This window comes from Nelumbo nucifera, chromosome 6 (genome assembly GCF_055504915.1).
Source record: "Nelumbo nucifera cultivar China Antique chromosome 6, China Antique-T2T, whole genome shotgun sequence".
Lineage (NCBI taxonomy): Eukaryota > Viridiplantae > Streptophyta > Magnoliopsida > Proteales > Nelumbonaceae > Nelumbo > Nelumbo nucifera.
Window position 1 is genome coordinate 20,810,986 of NC_142654.1, and position 23,472 is coordinate 20,834,457.

A 23,472-nucleotide genomic window follows, 5' to 3' on the forward strand; every position below is an offset into this window, starting at 1 on the left:
TAGTAGATACAAAGATCAATAATTTACCGACGTCGGATCTAGTCCCAACACAAGGTCCCAACAACCGGTCCCAATGGCTATAATATATCAGAGAGAGAGAGAGAGTACGTCACAGTCTAATGAATTTATCAAACAAATGAGAGATCAGAAATGAAATCTTGAAAAAAAATAATTTCAAAAAATCCAACAGAAAAAGAAAGGAGAAAAAGGAAAAGAAAAGGAGAGAGAGAGAGAGAGAGCTCCAGTTTTGTTTTTCTCTCAACTCTGCTCTTGGAATTAAGTATTAAGTTGGGTGCAACTTAATCCGGATGTCTTATTCAACCCATTAATAAATCGCTTTCCAGAAGTCCCTTTCCTTTCTCTCTCTTCCATTGCGCTCCTCCATCACACACACAAACATACACACGAAAATGGATGGTTATAGAGTCTGTTGAGTGAATCTGAAGTCCCTAGCTCCATAGCTTTCTTTCTGCTCATTCATCATTAAAAACCATTAGAAAAACAACACAAAGAGAGGGAGAGAAAGGAGAGAAGAGGGTAAGTGGTTGTATTAATGATGATGAGTGGTGGAGAGTTGATTTCAAGCCTATAAATATCCATCTGTTAAAACAACCACCTTCCATTTTCTGCATCTCTCCTGTGCAGAGCTGTAGTCACTGGTGAAGAAAGGAGGAGGAGATTTTCCAGAGAAGAAGGCTTTGTTTCTGTCCTTTGTTATATCTTCTCCCTTCCGTTTCCTCCACAGGGTCAGTAAGCAAAAACATGAAACATTATCTGCAGATAACATGTCTATATTCTGTTGCCTCTTTCGGGTCCATCAAGTTTTCAGCTTCAATCCCAATTCAGGCCTATATGAGTCTTTTATTCTAACAGAATCATCAATATCTTGTTTTGTGCTTTCTGGGTTTTGCTTGTTTCAGCTTCACCACGGATTTTCCAAATCAAGCAACGGAAGACTCTCCCAGAAAAAAAATGGGAAGAGGAAAAATAGAGATCAAACGAATCGAAAACACCACAAACAGGCAGGTCACCTTCTGTAAGCGTCGCAATGGCTTGCTCAAGAAGGCCTACGAACTCTCTGTCCTCTGCGACGCCGAGGTTGCTCTCATCGTCTTCTCCAGCCGCGGCCGCCTCTATGAATATGCTAACAATAGGTACTACAGTACTCTTCTTCTTCTTCTTCTTCTTCTTCTTCTTCTTCTTTCTTCTTAGAGCCTTTCTTTCACTACTGTATGTTCTCTCTCTTTTTTTTTTCTTCTTTACTTAGCTCTGTTGATGAATTTTGAGCCTTTTCTCTTTTTTTGATTTTCTGGGTTTTTGCCTTATAGGTTAAGGATCAATTTAGTCAGACTTGTACATGCTTCTGTGCTTTGATTGAGCTTGTGTTAGATTTTGTGAAGGGATTTAATAGTAAGAGCTTAATCATTTTATGATGTTAGAGATCTTAGTTCTCTCTAACAAAGATTCACTCGTCTTTTTTTTCTTCCCTTTTCCTTTTGTTTTTTTTTTCCTGTATTAGCTTTTCTTTTTTATGCTTCTTTTCTTGTTCTTTGCTGGATTGGTAGATAGATCCGTTGTAATTAGATAGAAATAGAAGTGTTGTAGACTTATACTTTTGTGGTAGCAGCAGAAACAAAGTAGGGTTGGGAAGGTGTATGTAGGCTAGGAAATCAGCCTCCTTCCACCATTTCCATTGTTTTCTTTTTTTCTTTTATCTTTTGCTATTTCCTCTCTTTTCTTCATTTATTCCTCCTGTTCTCTCTCTCATCATCTCTATCCCCTCTCATCTCTCTCTCTCTCAGACTAAAGAAAGCCTGCTGCAAGCCTGCATCAAAGCTGTCAAGCTCTCATTAGCCCATTTCCTCCTCGCTCTTGACTCTTCCTTAATAACATGTCAGTTTAATAAATTTCATTAAAAAAAGCTTCAACATTTCTCATATATCAGATGGGTTTCTCTCAAATCACAGCAGGATTCCAAACCCAAGTGGGTTCTCTCAACAGACGTTCACAAGTGTTCTCCAGCCAATCAAAACACAGATAGGGTTTCTTCTGCTTCTCTTTCTGAACTTTCATCATTTCAAAGACCATTTTACCCTCGTGGATGAATATCATTGGGTTGATCAGTCTGGTTAGGTTTGAAGACACAGAGATTAGGTTTGCCGATGTTGTGTTGTCTTCTTGTTGAGTCTTATTTACGAATCTTTGGTCACGTCACACGCGATTTTTTGTGTTCTTGAGTTCTGACAGGAGAGTGGCATCATGATTTCTATACTGGGGTTTCCTCCATTGTTTCCTCAACTCAAATTTCACTTCCAGATTGAAACTTTTTTCTGGGTTTCTCCTTTTACCCCATCTCACTTTCTTGACAAAGCATCTGCAACAGCTGAAGCTAAACGATGCATCGCAGACAGCTCTGCGCACACCCAGAGAGATCTCAGGCTCTCAGCGCTGAGAGAGGGAGATGAACACATGACGGATGCATGAAATGGGTAATCATAAATATCACTAATCCGTCACCCCACAGTAGACATCAGAAGGGAGGTTGCACTTAGCGGAGAACTATTGTGGATTAGACATGCTTCAACAGATATTCATTGAAATATCAGAAGAGAGAGAGAGAGAGAGAGAGAGTTGTGGTGAAGGGATGAGAAGAGAGAAGGGTACGACCCAATGAGAGGTCTGTACTTGGGTCTCTCTGCATGCAAGATGCATGGGGAGCGTGCAATATTGGCTGCTATACGGATCACTTCTATACGATGCAGCCAGAAACACAGTCTTACAGAGTACGACGGACACAGACCCAAGAGTTATTTTAATTAAATCAGCTAGGAAAACAACAGAGCCTCTGCAACTAAAACCTGGAAACCCTAAAAAGTTCTTTAGCCAATGGCGATTTCGGGATTCTGTAAACTTCTCAAACTGGGTAGAAGTAATACACAGTGGTCTCATGGAGTTGCACTGGATGTATTTAGGTGCCCCATCACGTGGCACGAATCTGGAAGTATAGATCCTTCATCCAATCATGGTGTCGGATTTCCTGCCAGCGTGGCAGAGACAGCCAATCGTGTTCGAGGAAATTAAGGTAACAAAATGTTACGAGAAATGCTGTCTTGTCATCTTATTGTTCTACTTATTAATAATATCAGATCCTGTCCCATAAATCGTCACATTGAAAACTGTCTCTCAGAGCTCTGAATTCTGAAGCTCAGAACTTCTTTTATTTTTCTTTTCGATATATTTTTTGGGTTCTTTCCTCTTTTCTTTATTATTATATTAATTAATGTTGTAGAGGCTAATCTTAGGCTATCTAGGTTTTATATATTTAGAGGTTCAATATTCAAATGGGTAAAATCTGGAGACTTTGGAAGATTGAATAAGGATATTACCACATTTGATCTTGGGCAAACATAAATAGTCCTGACCGTCTGTTCAAAGTAACATGATTTTTTTTTTCATTTTTTATGGGTAATCTGTACTTTACTAATTTAATGTACAGGAAAAAAGAGCCTTACGATGGTTGCAGAGATTGACTAGAACTCTTCAACATGTGAACCCACTTAATAATTTTCCATTTTTATCCTTTTCTTTTGGGAAATTCCTATATTTTGTAAAGTCTGAATTTTGGTGCCCTAAGGTATTCAGCATTCAGTTAGTTTATCATAATTTGTTTGTTTTCCTAATATTAATCTCTTAGGCTATGTTTGGTTTGAAGGAAAAGTAGGGAAATGTAAGGAAACCTTTACAGATCTTGTATAGGTTTTCCTTCCTTTCCCTACTTTTTCCTTTAAGCCAAACACAGCTTTATAGAACGTTTTTCCATGTTGACGAGGACAATTGATATGCATACATTACACATATACATACATAATATAACATAACAAGGATAATAGATTATTAATTAGTACAGAGTTAATAAAGGATATCTCCGTTAGATCTTTAGAATAACCAAAGTGATCATGGGTCATTTTTGAGGTGTAGATAATATAGGTAGCTAGTAATACTTGTAGTTATACTACAGATCTTGGTGTATCATACCAACCCCTACACATGTACAATTAAACCAACATAAGTACAACATATTCTTTTCTTTACAAATTTAAAAAATAAAAATAAAAAAATCATATTCTTTTCTTTCTTTTTGATATAAATAGTGAACGTCTAAGATCTCTTGACTAGCAAAACAAATGTCAGTAGATACCAATTCAAAGAGTCTGATGACTTGTCCAAATTGTAGCTTAGGAACAACTGCGATTGGAGTGTGTAAGGACTCTAATAACTTGCAGAAGAGTTATGGGCCGTGAATCCTATTTATATAATCTCCTTTTGTGGGAATGTTGGGCCACATAATTGACCCCAACGTCTTTTATGTTAGTCCTTGACTCTATCCAAGCCAAGCTAACCTCTACTAGCTTGGCAAGAGTCTCCAATTAAACCTTTTTCTCCATATGACTGAGTCAAAACACGTACACATAAAATAAAAACAATTTTATTTTAAGCAAAAGTAATGGAAAAATCATTTCTATGAGATATGTGTGTGTACATAGAGAAATCAATCCAATGGTGGAGGTTATACATTGGCCAAAAGACTTGTACATCCAACCACAGATCACAAGGGCCTATAGCCACTCATTCCTTCATATCCCACATTCCCACTTAGCCATCAAGGACCAAGATGATCAAGGTGCCAACAGCCCCATTGGGAAGAGTGCAAGTACAAAACCTTGTATTTGCACCGTACATATTTGCATTTGTACTCTTTCCAAACTGAGCCTTCACTCCAGTGGGCTTCATCAGTGGGTCGACAACCATATCCTTTATGGGCACATTCTCTACTACGATCTCTTTCCATCGGCAGATATCTAACAAATATCTGTATTGCAATTCAATATGCTTCCCTTTGAGTTCTATTTCACCATTCTTGATGGTCTGAATTGTTGTTTGATTATCATTGAATATTATGACTGGTCCTTGTGATGCACCATCTATTCTTAGGCTTTCTATGAACTTCTTGATCCAAATTGCTTTAGTTGTTGTAGTGTTACAAGCAATGTATTTGGCTTCCATTTTGTATTTTTCCACGCAGCCTTGTTTCTTAGTACCCCAAGAGATTGCTCTTCCTCTTAATAAGAATATAGATCCAGTAGTAGGCTACCCCATGCAAGGAAAGGTCTCGAATCCTTGTACTCATGCTAGACAGCCTTCCTTTCTCATATTCGAATCTCAACTAGTCTATTTTTAGACTGATCTACAAAATAACAAGTAAAAATGCTAAAACATCAATAGACCTCATTTTTCTCTCTACTTCTCACCAGACAAAGCTTTAAAACATGGATATAGTTAGAGTTTCTACGAACAGGAAATCAAAAAATCCTAGTCCAAACGCTATGAGAAACAATAAAAAATAGAGTAAGGAGGACAAAATCACTTAATTTCTTCTCTATTGAAGTCATTCTCTTAGTTTAATGGAGAAGGCGATCAAATTTGGAGGATGGAGGTCAGAGCCAGTTGTTGATTTGCTCTCCTTCCCTCTCTCTTTTCTTATTCTTTTGTTATGAGCATTGGTTCAATGTAGAATGCAACAACATAAACTGTACCTATTCTGAGACCATTGAAAATCCATGAAGATCCGGGCTGTTTAACTTGCAAGATGGTTAGTAGGTGCTAATCCAATGAATGTGAAAATCTCCTATATCCTATTCAGATAACTTGTCAACAAGGGTAGGGTCTTTCACATTCATTGGATTAGCATCTACTAACCATCTTGCAGGTTGAACAGCTCGGATCTTCATGGATTTTCAAATAATCCCACATACTTTTCATAGAGTGGCTGTATTGGTAGTCCGTTTTGAATGGAAAATTTGACTAAAGTAGTAATAGTAAAATATGGTGATGATAACATTAATTTTCTTATATTGTTTCCCAGAATTTTCCCTTGCAACCAATTATTTAAATCCCCAAAATTTGTATGTATTCTTCTCTGTTGATAATAAAACTTAGGAGTTGTTTGTCAATATACATGATTTTGTTTTTTACAACAAAGACAACTTCACATGCTTTCTTCATGAATAGGTCACCAAAATGTTCCTGCTTGACTACCTGTTTTCTACATTTAATAAGACCAACATATTGCAAGATAGAAACTTCCGGTAGAATAAACAATTTAAGTATGTTATCATGTAAATACATATATACAATTTCACAAGGATTTCTTTTTCCTTCATATATGTTATCATGTAAATACTACTTGAAGGTTGTTTTCCTCAACTTAGCTATTGGAAAAAAAAAAGAATTTAGTAGAGTACAAACAAAATGAATTCTTTCAAAAATTACATGTAGTTTATTCAATCAACTGTTATAAGCCAAAAATATAACCACATACTAGAAACATGCTGATAAGAAGATAAACTAGGAACACACTAAGCTACTCTTACTTAAGAAGAGGAGGAAGATCTCATCTTTCTCTTTCCCGCTTCCTTCCCTTTTCTTTCTTTTGTTTTTTTCTTGACGGGTGCATGAGGTGTACACCTCTAGCACGCCTCATGTGGCATATGTCTCATATGCCTCTTGCACCTGAGGCACATGCCTCAAAGGCATCAGTGCCTCTGGCATACACCTTAGGCGTTTTTGGGGTGCCTCGCTTTAAGGCATGTTTCCAGGCATATGCCTCCTACACCTTTTAAAACACTAGTTAGGTGTGGCGTTGTGTTTGAATTCAAATTCAAACGAAGAAGTCCATGTCAACTAGAGGAGAGGAAGATGAGGAAAAGGGAGAATTTCTGCTTAGAGCAAGGATGTGCTTAGGGGTACTTCTTGGTTGAAGTAAGTTTTAGTGTTCATTTCTTTTGGTTTTTGTGGTTGGGGTTGGATTGGTGGGCTGGTCATTTTTGGTGTGGTAGTTTTGTCTATGGTTGGCTCATTGTGTTGTGGATCCTTTTTGTGGTGCTTCTTAGTTGGGTGGCGTTGGGGTTGTTGGGATAAATGAAGGATTGGCCTTTTTTGTTTTTTGGGTAGTAGATTTTTTGTGGTGCTTCTTTTTTGTTTTTACCTTCAAAAAAGACCTCATTATAAGTATAAAGTAGAGTGTTAGACAATCAAGAAACATGTCTAGAAAATGAGTGCTACAGAAATGTAAATCCTAAGATGGATGAGTGGGAAAATCGAAAAACTAAAAAATGACAAGAATAGGAATGAAATCATCTATAGGAACCTAGGAGTAGCTCCAATAGGTGATAAAATGAGAGAGAGTAGAATAAGATGGTTTGGTCACATACATAGAAGACCTCCGATAGCTCCAATTAGAAGAAGAAAAGGGGATAGAGGAGTTAAGTGTAGACCAAAAAGGACATTGATAGAAATAGTAAGAAATGATTTAGGCACTAATTATTTAGTTGCATATATGACTTTAAATAGAAAGTGGCAGTTGTAATTCTATAATTCTCATAATTAATGAAAGTTATGTTTTCCTATAAAAAATGACATTAAATAGAATTCATGTAGCCAACCCCATATAGTTAGGACGAGGCATGGGTGATGATGATGATGATGATGAAAAAAAAAAAGAATTAGTTCTACATGCCAATCTTAACCCAAAGATTTGGCCATTAGGTTTCTATCTCCATAAAGAATCTTCTAATTCACGATAAAAAAGGATCACTACCCAATGTTGGTCCTAGCTACATAACCTTTGACAACCTCTCATTCCTTTACAACAACTTTGAAGCCAAAGCATTATGAAAAGATGATGTCAATTTTGAAGAATTTGACCTAGTTTTAGGTATTTCATATTTTCCATCTTGCTTAAAAGTTATCTTCTCAAATTTTTTAGTTTAAAAGTTACTCAACAATATTTTTGTCAGATTCTGGTCCCAAAATTTTCATTAGATTTGATAGAATTGTTCTATGTATTCTTCATTGTTTTTTTTTATCAGCCTGTGTATTCTTCATTATCCCAAATTGAGAATAATCAATCTTATCCACCTTTCTTGTATTAACAATATCTAAGTTGTATTTGGGTCAGAGATCCTATAATTTTTTTAATATTGGCTGTTATTCTATTTGTAACTTTTCAACACCCTGAAAACTAGAAAAAAATAAGTTATTTTCACATTGGAAATAGTTTAGCATTATATGTTCTCATTGTACCTGTTCGTTCAACTCTAATTAAATTTAATGACCTTATTCACCTTTTTGCTACTTTGAAATGTCTCATGCACACTACATATTTCAATTACTAGCACCCTTATAATTAATATCTTATGAGTTAATAACTCCTATTAACTAATAATATTAGGGTGAACCGACTAAGTTCCACAATTCTCTTGTATCTACTAACTAATAATTTTTAACAAGTATCCTATACAATATTAGATATTACGATGTATTTTTTTGTATGTATAACATATAAATATCTTTTATAATGTGAAAAAGAAATATATATAAATAATAAAACACTCTTAGATAGCATATGCAAAGCCTAATAGTATAATATTATTTGCTTTGCATATGACAACTATAACATTAAAGTAAATAGAATAAATATTTTAAGAATGACATTATAGTGGTTTTTTATATAAAAATTCATTTCCCTTTGTTTTTCTTAAAATTAGTCATTATAAAATAGTAAGAAAAGTTGGTAAGACAATAAATCTCTCCTATCCCTACCTCCACCACAATCTCATCCTCTTATCTTTCTACCCTAAATTTCATATGGAATTTAGTTCAAGGCCTTGAGTTGCAACTTATATAGATAATTCTTGTTTTCTTAATCTATCAATTTGTACATTAAAATTTCATTTTATAATCCAATGACCAAGCTTCTTTCCCCTTTTATTCTATCTCCCATTTTGAACTTCATAGCAATGCTTTGGAGATTGAAAGTAGGTTGTTTTATTTCAATAATGGATATAAAACTATAAATTCATTATTGAGTTGTCATTGCTTGGTGTAATGGTAAAATCTTAGGTTGTTAAGCATGAAATTGCAGGTTAAAGTCTTAGAGTAGAGTAGCCACTTTGCATAAAAGGAAAAGGTATTAAAGGTTAGGTTTGTATCTAGTTCACCCCTCCCAAGACCACACATAGCTAGGACCAAAATTGGGTAATGGCCTTTTTATATGGATTCATTATGGAAAACAAACTTAACTCTTTTTTTTTTCAAAAAATTTAGCCTTGGAAATGTATTCCTAATGTTAGAATTTGTTGACAGGAGTATACTTGTCCTTTTCTTGTTGTTATTTTCTCTCTTATATCTGTTTTACTTATCTAGGGAAATTGTTGTATTTTCAGCTATTAGTGAATGATAATTCATACTAGGTCGATAGTGAGGAGAATTAGTTCGATATCTCCTTGTTGGTCTTCCTTTCACTTACACTTTTTTGAAGTTAGCACATGGTATTAGAGCATTAAAGTTGATTGTTACTATTCATGTCTCTCTTCTTTGTAGTCTAGAAATAGAGAAAACTCTTCACTTTGGACAAGAGACTTTAATGCCTCAAGTTGCAGTCTTGTGTGAGTTGGTGGTGCTTTTCTAAGGTCCCTCCACTCAATAGTTCGAAGATGGAAGCTTTGTGATGCTTCAATTTGTGTGGTGATTTTGTTGTTTTTGTGGTGTGGTGCCATCTTGTGGTAAGTGTGATGCTTTCCTAGTTTTCTCAAATAGAAATGTAGTGATTTTTTTAGTGTTTTTCCTAACTGAAAAGAGTGCTACAATAGATGTATACCAACTGTTTGATAGTTTACCTAAGTGAAAAATTAGTATTTTCTTTTTGCACTCATGGCTTCATCAAGTGGTAACACTAAACCCACTGTAATTGTTGCAATCTGATCTCATGAATTCACAGTTAACCACAGTGAAACTTAATAGTACTAATTATATACCATGGGTTAAGTCGGTTGAAGTATCTCTCATCTCAAGAGGTAAGTAGAAGTATGGAGAACCATATTAGTGTGAATCTCATTTTTCTAGACATGGCCAAGGAGATTTGGGACCGTGCCAAGTATTTATATTCCAGACAAGATAATGTTAGAAGAATATATTAATTATACCAAAACTTTTTTTCCCTTTATCAAGGGGATAAAAGTGTTAAAGAATATTTTGCTTCTTTGAAAAGCTTAAGGAATGAACTTAATGTTTATCAATCCCTATCCATTGCTTTGAAGACACAACAAGAACAAAGAGAATTTGAACTGGTGTGGACCCAAATCTTAGGTAGCGGTGACGTTCTGTCCTTGTTTGAGGCTTTCTCCTACATAAGGAGATCCTTATCTCCACATAGTGATCCATCCCATCTTTAGAGCAATTAGGTATGGTAGCTTCTAGAGGAGGTTTTACTAGAAGAGGAATGCATGGTAAAAGTGGAAGAGATGGTGGTGGTCATAGTGGTCGTTAACATAGTTCAGCTCATGAGTGCTCACATAGTGAACAAGATGGTCACATAGTCAACATTTGTTATGATCTTTATGGTCCTCCATCTTCTTGGATTAACCATGTTGTGGTGAATGGTGATTTTTAAAGCCTTAGTGTGATTGAAGATATTCCTACTTCTAGTGTTGGCAAGGATAAAGACAATCTCTGTCTCACGTGAGGAGTATGAGAGGCTTTCCTAGTTTTCTTCTTCTAGTAATACCACTGCCACACTTATGAAGTTAGGTACTGCCTACTTTGTTTCTAGTGATACACATTCACCATGGGCAATTTATTTTGGAGCCTTAAACCATATTACTAGCTCCATAGATATGTTTGTATCTTTGTCTCCTCCATCTCAAATTGCCACTTTAGCTTATGTCGCTTCCTCCATTATTGGTACCGGTAATGCCTCTTGGCTATATTTTTATATTCCCAACTTTCCCTCTAGTCTCTTGTTTATAAGTAAACCTACTCAAGCCCTTCATTTTCTGGTAACCTTTTATCTGTCTTATTGTGTCTTTCAAGATCTCAAGATAAGAAAGAAAATTAGTGGTGGCCATGAAGTTGGAAAATTATACTAAGATGACCATGGCCCACAAAAGGCTCTTCACTCCTCTCTTATGCGACATCAATGGCATTGTCATCTTGATAATCATTCTCTATGTATTTTGAAGAAGTTAGTTCCAATTTTAGAGTTTGTAATCAGTTAGATTATGAGTCATGTCAATTAAGAAAACATCATAAAGTGTATTTTGTTCCCAAAGACGATAACAGAGTCCTTAGTCCTTTAGATTTAGTTCACTCAAATGTTTGGGAACCAAGTCATGTGTCATCTTATGATGGATTCAGGTATTTTATAATATTTATCGATGACTTATTCAAGAATGACATGGATCTACTTAATGAAGAAGTGTTCAGAATTGTTCTCTATTTTTCTCTTTTCATGCTGAGATAAGGAAACAATTTGATGTATGTATTAAAGCATTTTGTTTTATCAATGCTAAAGAACACTAATAATAGTTTTCAATATTACTTTAACTCTCATGGTTCTCCTGTTCAAATACTATTTAGCAAAATGGTGTGGTTGAGAGGAAGAATCATCAAGTGATTAAAACCATTCATGCTTTGTTGATTCAGATGTCGGTTCCTAAAATTTATTAGAGTGATGCAATTATCACCTCTTGTTTTCTCATAAACCATATGCCCTCCTTAGTTTTAGATGGTTAGTCTCCATTCTCTATCTTGTTTCCTTTTATTTCTTCTTTTTCTCTTCCTCTTCGTGTGTTTGGTAGTGTGTGTTTTGTTCACAAATTGGGTTTGGGTCATGATAAACTTGATTCCAGAGCTATCATATGTGTTTTCCTCAGTCACTCTCATACTAAAAAATGATACAAGTGTTATGATCCTGTTCTACAAAAAGCTTTTGTCGCTTTAGGTGTTAACTTCTTTATAGGTGTGATTCATCCCCTTCTATCCCTCTTCCTTCTGACTTCGGTGATGTAATTTTGTCCCTTACCCACTATCAATTCACAGAGTGTACTCTAAACATTATCGACAACCAAAATCATCATCAGTTGTTGACCCAACTTTAGCTTTTGACCTACCACCAAAGTCTTTATTGTTGACAGATCCACCATCTTCAAATCTTGATCTTCTTATTGCTTTTTGTAAAGGTAAGCATGCATGCACAAACCACACCCTTTCTCGGTATGTCTCTTTTCTTCACTTGTCTCCTTTATATCAGTAGTTCATTTCCCTTTTATCCTTTGTTTCTCCATCATGTTTTGTATAGCAAGCCATCTCATCTCCTAACTAGAAGGCAATGGATAAAAAATCTCATTCTCTTCAATCCAACAATACTTGGGTTTTACTTCCTTACCTCCTTACATTCTAAGAACTAGCTTGTTGGTTGTTAGTGGGCTTATACAGTTAAGCATTGTCAAGATGAAAGTATTAAATGGTTCAAAGCTCAACCTATTGCCAAGGGATACACATAAATTTATGGTGTGGATTATTTAAAGACCTTATTACTAGTGGCTAAAATAGGCTTTATATGGGTATTCATTTCCTTAGCCACCCAATTTGATTGGCCCTTGTTTCAACTTGATGCCAAAAATTCTTTCTTTCCATGGTGATCTTTAGGAAGAGGTGTATATGCAGCAACATCCTGGACATGTTGCTTAGAGGGTGTCAGGGAAGGTGTACCAATTGAGGAAGGCTATCTATGGGATGAAGCAATCACCATGAACATGGTTTAGTCACTTTAGCAATGTGGTGCAAGATTATGGTTTGAAACAATGCATTGTTAATGATTTTGTGTTTAGTAGGGATTTTACATTTGGGAAAATCATACTGACAATTTATTTTAATGATATTGTTCTTATTAGTAGTGATGTAAAATGGAAGTAGTGAGTTGAATTAGTTCTTACAACAACATTTTCAAATTAAGGATTTGTGAACCTTAAAATACTTTCTGGGAATTGAGGTAGCACAATCAAAGTGGAAAACTCTTTGTCTTAATGAAAGTATGTTTTGGACATGTTAGATGAAATCAGGTTGTTGGGATCTAAGCCAGTGAAAACTTCTATTGTGTGAAGATGACTGATAGTCAAGGGGAGTCATTAGAAGATCATGTAAGATATCAAAGGCTGGTAGGAAAGCTGATCTATCTCACTATCACTAGGCCTGGCATATCCTTTAGTGTTGAAGTCCTCAGTCAATTCATGTAGAACCTTACAATTACTTATTGGAATGTAGTTATGAGGGTGTTGAAGTATCTTAAGGATGCTCCTGGTCATGGGTTATTGTACAAGAAAGGAGGAGACTTGTCCCTAGAAGGGTAACAAATGCAGATTAAGTAGGGTTTCTAATGGACAAGAAGTCTTGGAAGAGCAAAAAGCATAGAGTAGTGTTGAAGTTACTAATAAAAAAAAGAGTAGTGTTGAAGTTGAACATAGGGCAATTGCCCATGCAAACTATGACTTAGTTTGGTTGAAGCATCTTCTTTAGGAAATGACTATCATAATTAGTCAACCCATTTAATTGTTTTGTTACAACCATAGTTTTTAAGGCACCAAGGCGAGGCTAGGTGATTAATTAAACCCTAACAAATAAGAAAATAACAAAAATAAATTAGTACATAAACACATAAAATGAGTATTCTATTTTAATAATGCCTATTTTATAATTATAATGTCAAAAAATAAAAAATATAAGTATTTTATAACATAGTGCACAAAACTACAAGCCTCCAAGGGCACCTTGTCGCCTAGGCATCGCCTTGACAACTATGGTTACAGCCAAGCCACAACACATATTGCCTCCAAGTCCCCAACCTAGTGTTTCATGAAAGAGCTAAATATATTGAAGTTAATTGTCATTTTATGAGAGATAAAGTGACAAGTGGATATATTATTACTCCTTATGTTAAGTCAGAAAACCAATTAGTTGATATCTTTACTAAAAGAATTGGTCGTTCAAGGATGAATTATATTTGTAACAAGTTGGAAATTATATATATATAGGGGGGAGTGTTATAATTAGTCAAAAGGGACATACTTGTTTTTTTCTAATTGTATTTTCTTACTTATATCTGTTTTACTTATCTATGGGCATTGTTGTAATTTTGGCTTTTTGTGAATGATAATTCAACTTGGTTGATAAGCGAGGAGAGCTAGTTCGACTTCTCCTTGCTGGACTTCCCTTTCTTCTTCTTCTTTCCATCTCTTTTATATGTTCTCTACTTTTCTTCTTTGCTTCCTTTTTATTTTCCTTTCACTTTACTTAAACTTTTTAGAAGTTAGCATACCTAAAATAAAAGATTTAAATGAAAGTATTATGTTGTGCAAAGGAAAAGCATTAAAAAAATTGGCAATTATTTGTAATTAATATTCTCTAATAACTAATAAAATATCTCTTCACCATGACTATTAGTTATAGTGACTAATACTCTAATAGTTATTAGAGGTTCCTACTTACCGAAAAATTTTTATTATCCTTACACTCATGAACTTGATAAAACTAATCCTTTATCCAAAGAGTTCCCAAATGTGACTGTCTATGCTTTTTGTTTGTATATATCCAAGTATATCGACAATTATTATTCAAAAAGTTCAATTATCTTTCTTGCATTTATGCATTCATATAATGATTCAGACCTGTATACACTCTTACCTACATAAGATATTTCCTTATAGTTGCTTACATTCTTAGGTTCTTTTGTCATTGTTATGATGCATCCTTCATAATACTGGGTATAACTCTCACTATGTAGCAAAAATGTCCAGTTTGCTATTTGTCTTCAGGTTAAAACTAAAAATGGCTGTTTTTGGCATTTCTATTACCATGGCTAATTCTTAACACATTAAAGTTGTAGAGTGCAACTTTAATCAGGCTGGGTTTCACATTCGTTAAATTTTGAGTTGGCCTGAGCCTGAACCCAAGCCTAATGTACTTAAAATTCTTTGAATCAGGGAAACTGAACTATACTCCTAATAAGTTGCTCAATTGGGTGATCCATTAAAACTAAAACAATTTTGCAAAATTCATATGGTTCTATGTTAATGGGTGCAGTGTCAAGACAACAATTGAGAGGTACAAGAAGGCCTCCGCAGATTCTTCCAATTCTGGATCTGTTTCAGAAGCTAATGCCCAGGTAAGTTTCATTCTTTCTACTTTTTTAACAAGTCTTTTAACCTAGATCTGTGCAAGCTATGAAGATTCACATTAATATTTTTTGGATCAAAATAAATTCATTGTTAGATACTATTGATCAACCATTAATAGTACTTAGAATGTTTAGAATTTTTATTATTAGTCATTGGTCTTCAAGTCGTTTTCTGGTTGAAAAATAGAACTTGAGTAAATAATAATGCATGGCATGCATTAACTACATTTTCACCTTGAAATCTCTCTCTCTCTCTCTCTCTCTCTCTCATACACAAATAGTTTTGTGTTGAAACAGGATTGTAAGGATTGATAGTAACAGGAAATAGAGAAAACACATGGTAGAAAAGAACATCCAAGAACATAACGATTTTCTGCGGTTTACAAAACTACATTCGTGCATGAATAAAAGTTCCACTAACAAAGGATCAAATGGGAAAGAAAAGAAACTCGCTACCCCACAAGTAAATACCTTTCTCATTCAAGCCAAACTCTACTATAAAAAGCACACATCTCCAACTCCAAAGATTAATGCCGAAACCCCAAAAAGAAAACCAAATTAGCAACATGGGAAAAAACCAATAAAAAACAATTTCCACGGTTCCACCTTTTTCACCAAACCAATGGCATCAGATTGAACAATTGATCTCAACAAGCCTTATTCGATATAAAAGTTAACTGGCAAGAGGGGAAGTTAATCCATACCCACAAAAATTGAAGGTTCCCAACCAGTTTCAAACTCTGGAACCCATTTGAAAAGCCAGAACAAAAAAAAAAAAAAAAAATCATAAATACCTCCCTCAACCACACCTTCAAATAATCTTCCTCTGTGGAAAACCTAACAAATATATGTTTAGCATCCAAAGTGATAGCCTATATATCCTTCTTCAAGAAATTCAATTGAAAAGTGGTAGCATCAAATTAAGGAGTTTAAGCTTGCCTGTTCGAACCAGGCAACAAATTCAATGACAAGGATGTCCACAAGACTTTTAAATAAACTAGTGGTCAAATTTATGCACAGAATACACAAACATGCAAAAATTAGTGTTTAAAATCATTTTTATTCGTAAGAGGAACATCTCAGGTTTGATCAGAGATCCATTTGTTAATCATGATACTTCATCATTCAATCTCCAAGACTTACTTAGAAACAGTTAAATAGGCCGCTTGCATGTTCAGTCTAATGCAGTAACAGTTCAAACAGGTCAATAATATAGCCCTGCCCAGGAAGCCAAAGTTTCAATTTTGGAGATTAATCCCCTTATCAATCTTTTTGAGCATATCGTTTCCATGTTTAGTTGTAAGGTCTGTTCGTTGTACACATTCTCCTGTGTAGGAGAGCTCTCTGATTTCTCAATAAAGAACAAGTAATAAATGTATCATATACTGCATGTATTTAAATGGGTAAATATTTCATAGATATATATGTAATTGATGCCATGCCAGCAAGCAGAGATTAGACTATTTCCCATAAACTCTCTCTCTCTCTCTCTCTCTCTCTCTCTCTCTCTCTCTCTCTGTATATATATATCAACCATTTCCAACATCTTTGTATTAATCATCATCCTTTCCGCATTTTCTAACTGAAACATTCCAACTCTTCTGTGCTCTATCAACAATCATATTAGTTCTACCAGCAAGAAGCCAATAAGCTGCGACAACAAATAGGCATTTTACAAAACTCAAACAGGTAAGTCTATCAATCTTTGTTAAGCTCAACCTGCGAGAGTTGTACAGTTATAATTTCGTCTACAATTCCATTTGCAGGCATTTGATGGGAGAGGCTCTAAGTACTATGACCGTTAAAGAACTCAAACAGCTTGAGAGCAGATTGGAGAAAGGCATTAGCAGAATTCGATCTAAGAAGGTATTTGATCTGATACCCATCAGTATTTCTTAAGCTGTACCCAATAAATGTCCTTTAGTTTGTTATAAGCTCATGTATGTCTTACTAACATGTTGAAATCTCACAGAATGAGTTGTTGTATGCCGAAATCCAGTATATGCAGAAAAGGGTAATTACTACTAGGCTTACATTCATGTTTCTCTTTCAAGTAACTCTTTTCTCCATTTTTCATATTGTGTCACTTAACAACTTCTTCAGCTTTGAATGTCACTGATTATACATTGTATCTTATGCAGGAGATTGAGTTACAAAATGATAACATGTATCTTCGTGCTAAGGTCTCTCTCTCTCTCTCTCTCTCTCTCTTGCATTATATTCTTCTGTATGAATGTATATTTAGATGCTTATGATAATAATATAAATGAGCTTTCTGATGGTTAGATAGCTGAGAACGAGAGGGCACAGCAGCACATGAGCATGATGTCTGCATCTGAATATGAGGTGATGCCTCAGACATTCGACTCCCGGAACTTCCTCCAAGTAAATCTACTGGAACCCAACCACCATTACTCCCGCCAAGAACAAACAGCACTCCAGCTAGGGTAAACTTTTCTACCACCATTTACATAGTAGTATGATACAGATGAACTTGCACATATATCAGATGAAATTGGTGCAACGCCTGCATGCTCATTAAGTATGAATTTATGAGATAAATTATATACCTATGCATAAAGCTACAGCATATACCATATAACCTTATCAACCTTTTGTCAAAGGGTTTGGATCCCATTGAATGCTACCATGTAAAAAAGCTTTGGAAGATTCTTTGGATCAGAAAGCAGTAACGCCTTTCTCATAAATTCATATTTGGACCTCTATCTCATAACAAATAATGGATGTACCTGAATAAGTATGCTGATACCATAGTCCTTAATTATGGTAAGGCTGTAATAGTAAATTACTAGTACCTCCACCTCCACTAGGTTGGAGACCGGATCTGCTCTGCTCCTCACACATGGCGCCTCACACCGATTTCACAGGCACATCTCACTGTATTTTGGGAATATCTTCCGTACTTATGTGTTATCATTTACGGGAGATGTTCCCAATGTATGGTGGGGTGTGCCTGAGATCTTCGTGAGGTGCCCTATGTGAGGAGCAGATCCCAATTCCTGAGTTGAAGAAATAAAATAAACAGTGTCAACTTTTTACCTTTCAATTAACCGGGAGCAGATTAGCTGGAGACAAGCAGATTAGCTGGAGACAAAATCATGCACATCAGGATGAACTACCTATCACAGTTGAATACGTTGGTGTTCAGTACAGCTGGGTCTCATATGGGGCCCACAGTGAGCACTGATGTGTTCAACCGTGATAGGTAGTTTAGCCGGGTGTGTATGATTTTGTCTGCAGCTCATTCGGACTGCTATCAACCAGCCTCACTGATTTTTGTGGCCAAAGGGTGTGTAAGTTATAAGGTAAAGTCGAAAATGTAAGTATTTGACTGAAGCCTCAAGGGTGTAAGTATTTTGTGTTAGTAATTATACCATTAGTGATCAAATTCGAACTCTTAACTTATTAACTATGATATGGTTTGCTTGATGCAATGGCAAAATCTTGGTTTTTCAAGTGTGAGATTAGCCACTTTGAGCAAAAATGCCACAGGTTAGCTAGGTCCCAATCCAATACCCCACCCTTTCCAGTATCCTGGAAGCCTGAAGCATTAGAACACAGCCTTTTTTTTACCATAACTGATAACTCCATCAGTGAGACACACACATTACTACAATTATGTCTCAACATAACTTAATCTAATTATGTTCTTTGTTTTGTCTTGCTTGCAGTTAGTATGCTCAAGGGACATATTTCTGGAGTTCCTTTTCTTTCTCTCTTAATTCCCTTCCTTCTATTGTCTTTCTTTCTTTCTTCGAAGCAGTATCCTTCCTGGGTGATATGCGTACCAAGAGAATGCTAAGAACCAGAGGTGAAAATAACAGAAATGAGGATCTTAGCATTCTTTCTACATGGGTTCTTCATAAATTTCACAATCAATCTTATGTTGGAGACAGACTTGCTGTAGACTGTGTATTTAGCTGAACCAAATATTAATTGGATCCTACTATATATAAAAGAAGCAGTTTAATGTAGTTCTTATTCCTGTGTGACTTCTTCCCTTTCTTCTAATGATAATCTGCAGATCTGTCTCCATGGATTTGTTTATAACATGCTGTGAGCCTATAGTGATACAGGTAGCATCTTTTGTATATCAGTGTTCTATCCTGTGTGTGGTAAATGGATCTTAATAATTGATATGATTTGTATACTGTAATCGAAATTATCTTATCACATACTTGTTTATCAACTGAATCTTTGTAAAGAAAAAAAAAAAAAAAAAGGAGTAAAAATACTAACCAAAAAGTTGGTAGGGAAGAACTAAATTCTAATTGGAAAATAAAAACCTTTAAAGCCACAAAACGTTTCTAATTACTGAAAAAAATAAAAGGGTTAATTATTTAAATATACCTTGTGTACTTAAATTTACCCCATAATTTGACTAAATCACTTGTACAAATATACCTTATATGATGGCTCCACTTGACACAAATAGGCCTTCGAAACGTTCAGTGCTGTTTATACATGATGTCACATGCCTTTCCGTACCATGTCTTTCCAGTTTCATAGATTTTCCCTATCAAATTAAATCAACCATGGTGTGTTTATATCAAATTAAATCAACAATAGTGGTGTGCCCATATCAAAATAGATCAACTGTCTACTCGTATCAAATTAGATCAACCATGGTCTGCCCATATCAAATTAGATCAACCGTGATAGTGTGCTCATAGCAAATTAGATCAACTTTTTTTTGGTAAAATAAATTAGATCAACTTGGTGTGGTGTGGCTGGCATCTTTATTCTTTATTTAGTGGTAATTCTTGAAGTATAATTAGAAAAAAAAAAGTTTAAATGAATCGGATCAATCAATTAATATCTGGATTTGAATCCATTAGGCTCAGTTTGGAATGATTACAATTTTAAAGTGAAAAACCTTTTATTTGGTATTATTTTATATGTATTTGTACTGTATATATTTGAATTTTTATTCCTTTCAAACTGAGCCTTAATAAATAGATCGCTGGATTTCCAATGGTTCTTCCCTCAGAAAAATGGTTTCTTTTAATTCATTATTGGTGAAGATAGGATTATTGCCTTATTGGGTTTTACTTGTCTCTAGGTTAGAAGAATACATACGATAAAGAAAGAATAGGTAGATCCATAAAGTAAAGAAGGGCGTGACCCATTGCTTGAATAAAACATATACGAATCGATCTTAGGAGGCTGAATGTTGTTAATACAAGATGGGTAAATCATAATAATGAACTAATGATGTTTACTGGGTCCCAATATACTACCACCCCAGTAGGGGTGTCAATTGGACTGGATTTGGTCCAAAACGATCTGGTCCAAATGTCTAATAGGAATCTATTATAGATGGACCAGGTTCAATTTAATCCGATCAATACTCTGAACCATTTTGGACCAGTTCAATTCAATGTCTGAATCATCCAATCTGTTCAAATTGGTTCCAACCTAAACTGGCCCATTGGCACTTGTATTCTTATTTCTCATCAATTGATTGGATGTTGATTCAATCCGACATAATCTAGTATAAATCCATTATCGCATAGACAGGGTCCAATCCAATCCAATAAATACTTTAGATGATTAGGCCTCGGCTGCTCCAATTCAATATCTCTTAGTGGTCTTTACCGAAGGCCCATCATGCCAAGGCCCAGAAAAGTTGGCATCAGTGTTGTCCCTGCAGAGAAATACAGATGCCATTTGAGTAGATAGGAACTTAGAGACCCTGCATGATGTTGGTATAGTGGTATTGCCTATCTCGTGAGGGACTCACCGGGATCTTTGTTCCTATTGGACATAGCAACGATGCTGGAAAAGTTTCGGTTCATGTAGGTGAGGGCCCAAGCCCAATTCCAGATAACAATAAGAAGGGTTAATTACTTAAATATATTCTGAATTTTCTCTAAACTACTTAAATATACCCTATACATTCAAAAACTATTCAAATATATCTTGCTGGATGGCTCCACTTGACATATGAATAGGTCATCCATTAGTGAGATGTTTTGGGCCACACTTTGATGGTCAAAAGTGCCCTTTATCGACTGTTAAATTTTCAAAACATGTCATTAAAATTTTAAAACATGCTATAGCTTTGCGTTCGGATGTTCAATTGGAATGGTCGTTTTTATTTTAGGTAACTTTTAAGATCCAATTTTGCACTTGGAGGCCATAACCTTGCCCTACTATTTTTGCCGAAAAAAAGCCTTTTTTGGTCTCTAATCTTAATTTTTAATATAAAATTTTGAAACAAAAATAAAAAACTATTTGTTATAGCAAAACATAATTATATATTTGAATATATGTATATAATTAATAATAATATTATTATTATGTATATATCAATGTTTTTAAAACCGGATCGGACCAGACGGTCAGACAAGAAAAATCAGGAATTGGTCAGATCTCCAATTCTGGTTATACTATAAACCAATATTTTTTCAAAAAAAAATGTTGAAAAGGTTAGAGAACCGCTGACCCGGGCAGTCAAACCGCTAAACCGTTCAACCCGGTCAATGGTTTGCATGTTACATGCTTTATTTTTTCTATATTAAAGAATAAAAAAATCCACCTGTGTCCCCATCAAATTGGTAATTGGGGGTTAGGGTTCGAACTAAAATCAATTCCGTTCTTCTCTTCTTAGCAGCTCACTTAGTTTGACCTTCAACGACCTATGGCAAGCCATAATGACCCACCGCGATCGACGATTGGCGGTTGAGGCTCCACCTACAACAAACACAAGGTTTGCATTTCTTAGTTCTCACTCTGAGTCTGAGCCATCATTGAGCACATGGTTTTGCAGTGGTGACCGGTGGTTAAATCAATGGCGACCACCATTTACGAACTACCAGCAACCAGTGGCGACCCCCGATTTCATTAATGATCTACAACAGTTTTGCAGCAATAGTTTCTTCTCCTCTGCCGACGAGTCTATAGTCGCAATGGCGATTTTAATCACTGGTGACCAGACTACAATCCATCGGCAACGATTTTCCCCTTCTCTCTATGACCCCAACATTGCCACACCTCCATTATTGGCAGCAATTTTTTTTGTAATTTATTTAATTTTATAATATATTTTATTATTTATAAATATTTTTATTGTTAATTTATTTATGATGTCATAGGTTGAACCATTTGACTTGGATGGTTGAACCACCAAACTGGAAAACGATGCCTTGATCAGTTATGTTTTTGGATCGGTTTTCAAAACCTTGATATATATACACATTTGGGCATATCTCTAATATTATATACCCATCATATTAAAAAAACATAAGTGTGACAAATTAAATTTATTTTTGTACACAAATATAAAAATAAATGTAGAAAATTTTGGACATGCATCTTTACTAAAATTACCTTGTGCAAAGAATATGTACACTTGCTAGTACCTCAAATAAAGGATCTAAGAGAGAGAATGAAAGTTTAACACCTTCTTGAAACGGAATTGAATGAAGTGAAAAGTAATGGTACTTTAAATTTCATTTTTTGTCATCACTATTAGAGATAGACCTAATTCAAAAGTAAGGGTGCTTGAGTAAAGAAAAAACTCCATAAAACTCATTTATTTAATGTATCTTAGATATAGGATTTAATGAGAGGGAATGAGAGTTAATACCTTGAATAGAAGACTTAATGAGAGGAACAAAATGAATTTAATAAAAGTATTAGTTAAAATTATGTTTTTCCCCTCCAAATAGAGGTACCATTTTCAAAATAAGGGTATTTTAGTCAAGAAAAGTCTAGAAGTTAGACTCTTAGAGTTCATTCCCACTTTTAATAGTAATATAGATATGTCTAGGCCTGGGCCCATGTGTTGTTGCCCAACAAGCTGGCCCAACTAGCCAGTCATCATGCATCCTCCCAATTCATCCATCGGAAACATTTAGACTGTGTTTGGTTTGAAAGAAAAGGTAGGGAATGGTAGGGAAATCTGTACAAAACCTTGTAAAGGGAATGGTAGGGAAACCCGTATGCTATGTTTGGCTTGATAATGAAAATTGGAGAAGCAGATGTTGAGACAACCATTAGGCTATGTTTGGTTTGAAGGAAAAGGTAGGGAAAGGAAGGGAAAGACAGGGTAACCTATACAAGGTTTGTAAAGGTTTCCTTAGTTTTCCTTTCCTTTCCCTGCATTTTCCTTCAAACCAAACATAACCTTAAGGTTTTATTTTCCTTTCCCTCAACTTTTTTGTTTCTCTATTGAGTCTGGACGTAGTAGGTACAGCATTGTAATGTTCAATGAGCACTAAATAAATATTCTGACAACTGTATCAAAAACTATTTTTAATCTTTTTCAAGGGTAGGCTGGGGGTATTTTAAGGGATAGGTGTCAAAAAATTTTCCAAGTGGTTACCCAAGGTTCTCACCATGTGTGCCTACCTGATCTGGACTTTCGAGACATAAAT

General features: G+C 35.2%; 1 protein-coding gene across 2 annotated transcripts; it reads left to right on the plus strand.

Annotated features, from left to right (window-relative positions):
- Positions 1 to 111: 111 nt before the first annotated feature.
- On the plus strand, positions 112 to 19,065 carry LOC104608408 (agamous-like MADS-box protein MADS1). 2 transcript variants are annotated; one of them, XM_010274383.3, is made up of 9 exons: positions 112 to 746; positions 921 to 1,154; positions 14,977 to 15,058; positions 16,698 to 16,759; positions 16,837 to 16,936; positions 17,043 to 17,084; positions 17,212 to 17,253; positions 17,357 to 17,517; positions 18,763 to 19,065. In XM_010274383.3, exons 2-9 carry the CDS (start codon positions 973 to 975, stop codon positions 18,764 to 18,766), a joined length of 675 nt encoding a protein of 224 aa, XP_010272685.1. In that variant the 5' UTR covers positions 112 to 746; positions 921 to 972; the 3' UTR covers positions 18,767 to 19,065. The 2 variants fall into 2 exon arrangements, with proteins under 2 accessions (XP_010272685.1, XP_088746213.1); XM_088890087.1 differs by lacking the exon at positions 18,763 to 19,065 and having other exon boundaries at positions 17,357 to 17,521.
- The last annotated feature ends 4,407 nt before the right edge of the window (positions 19,066 to 23,472 follow it).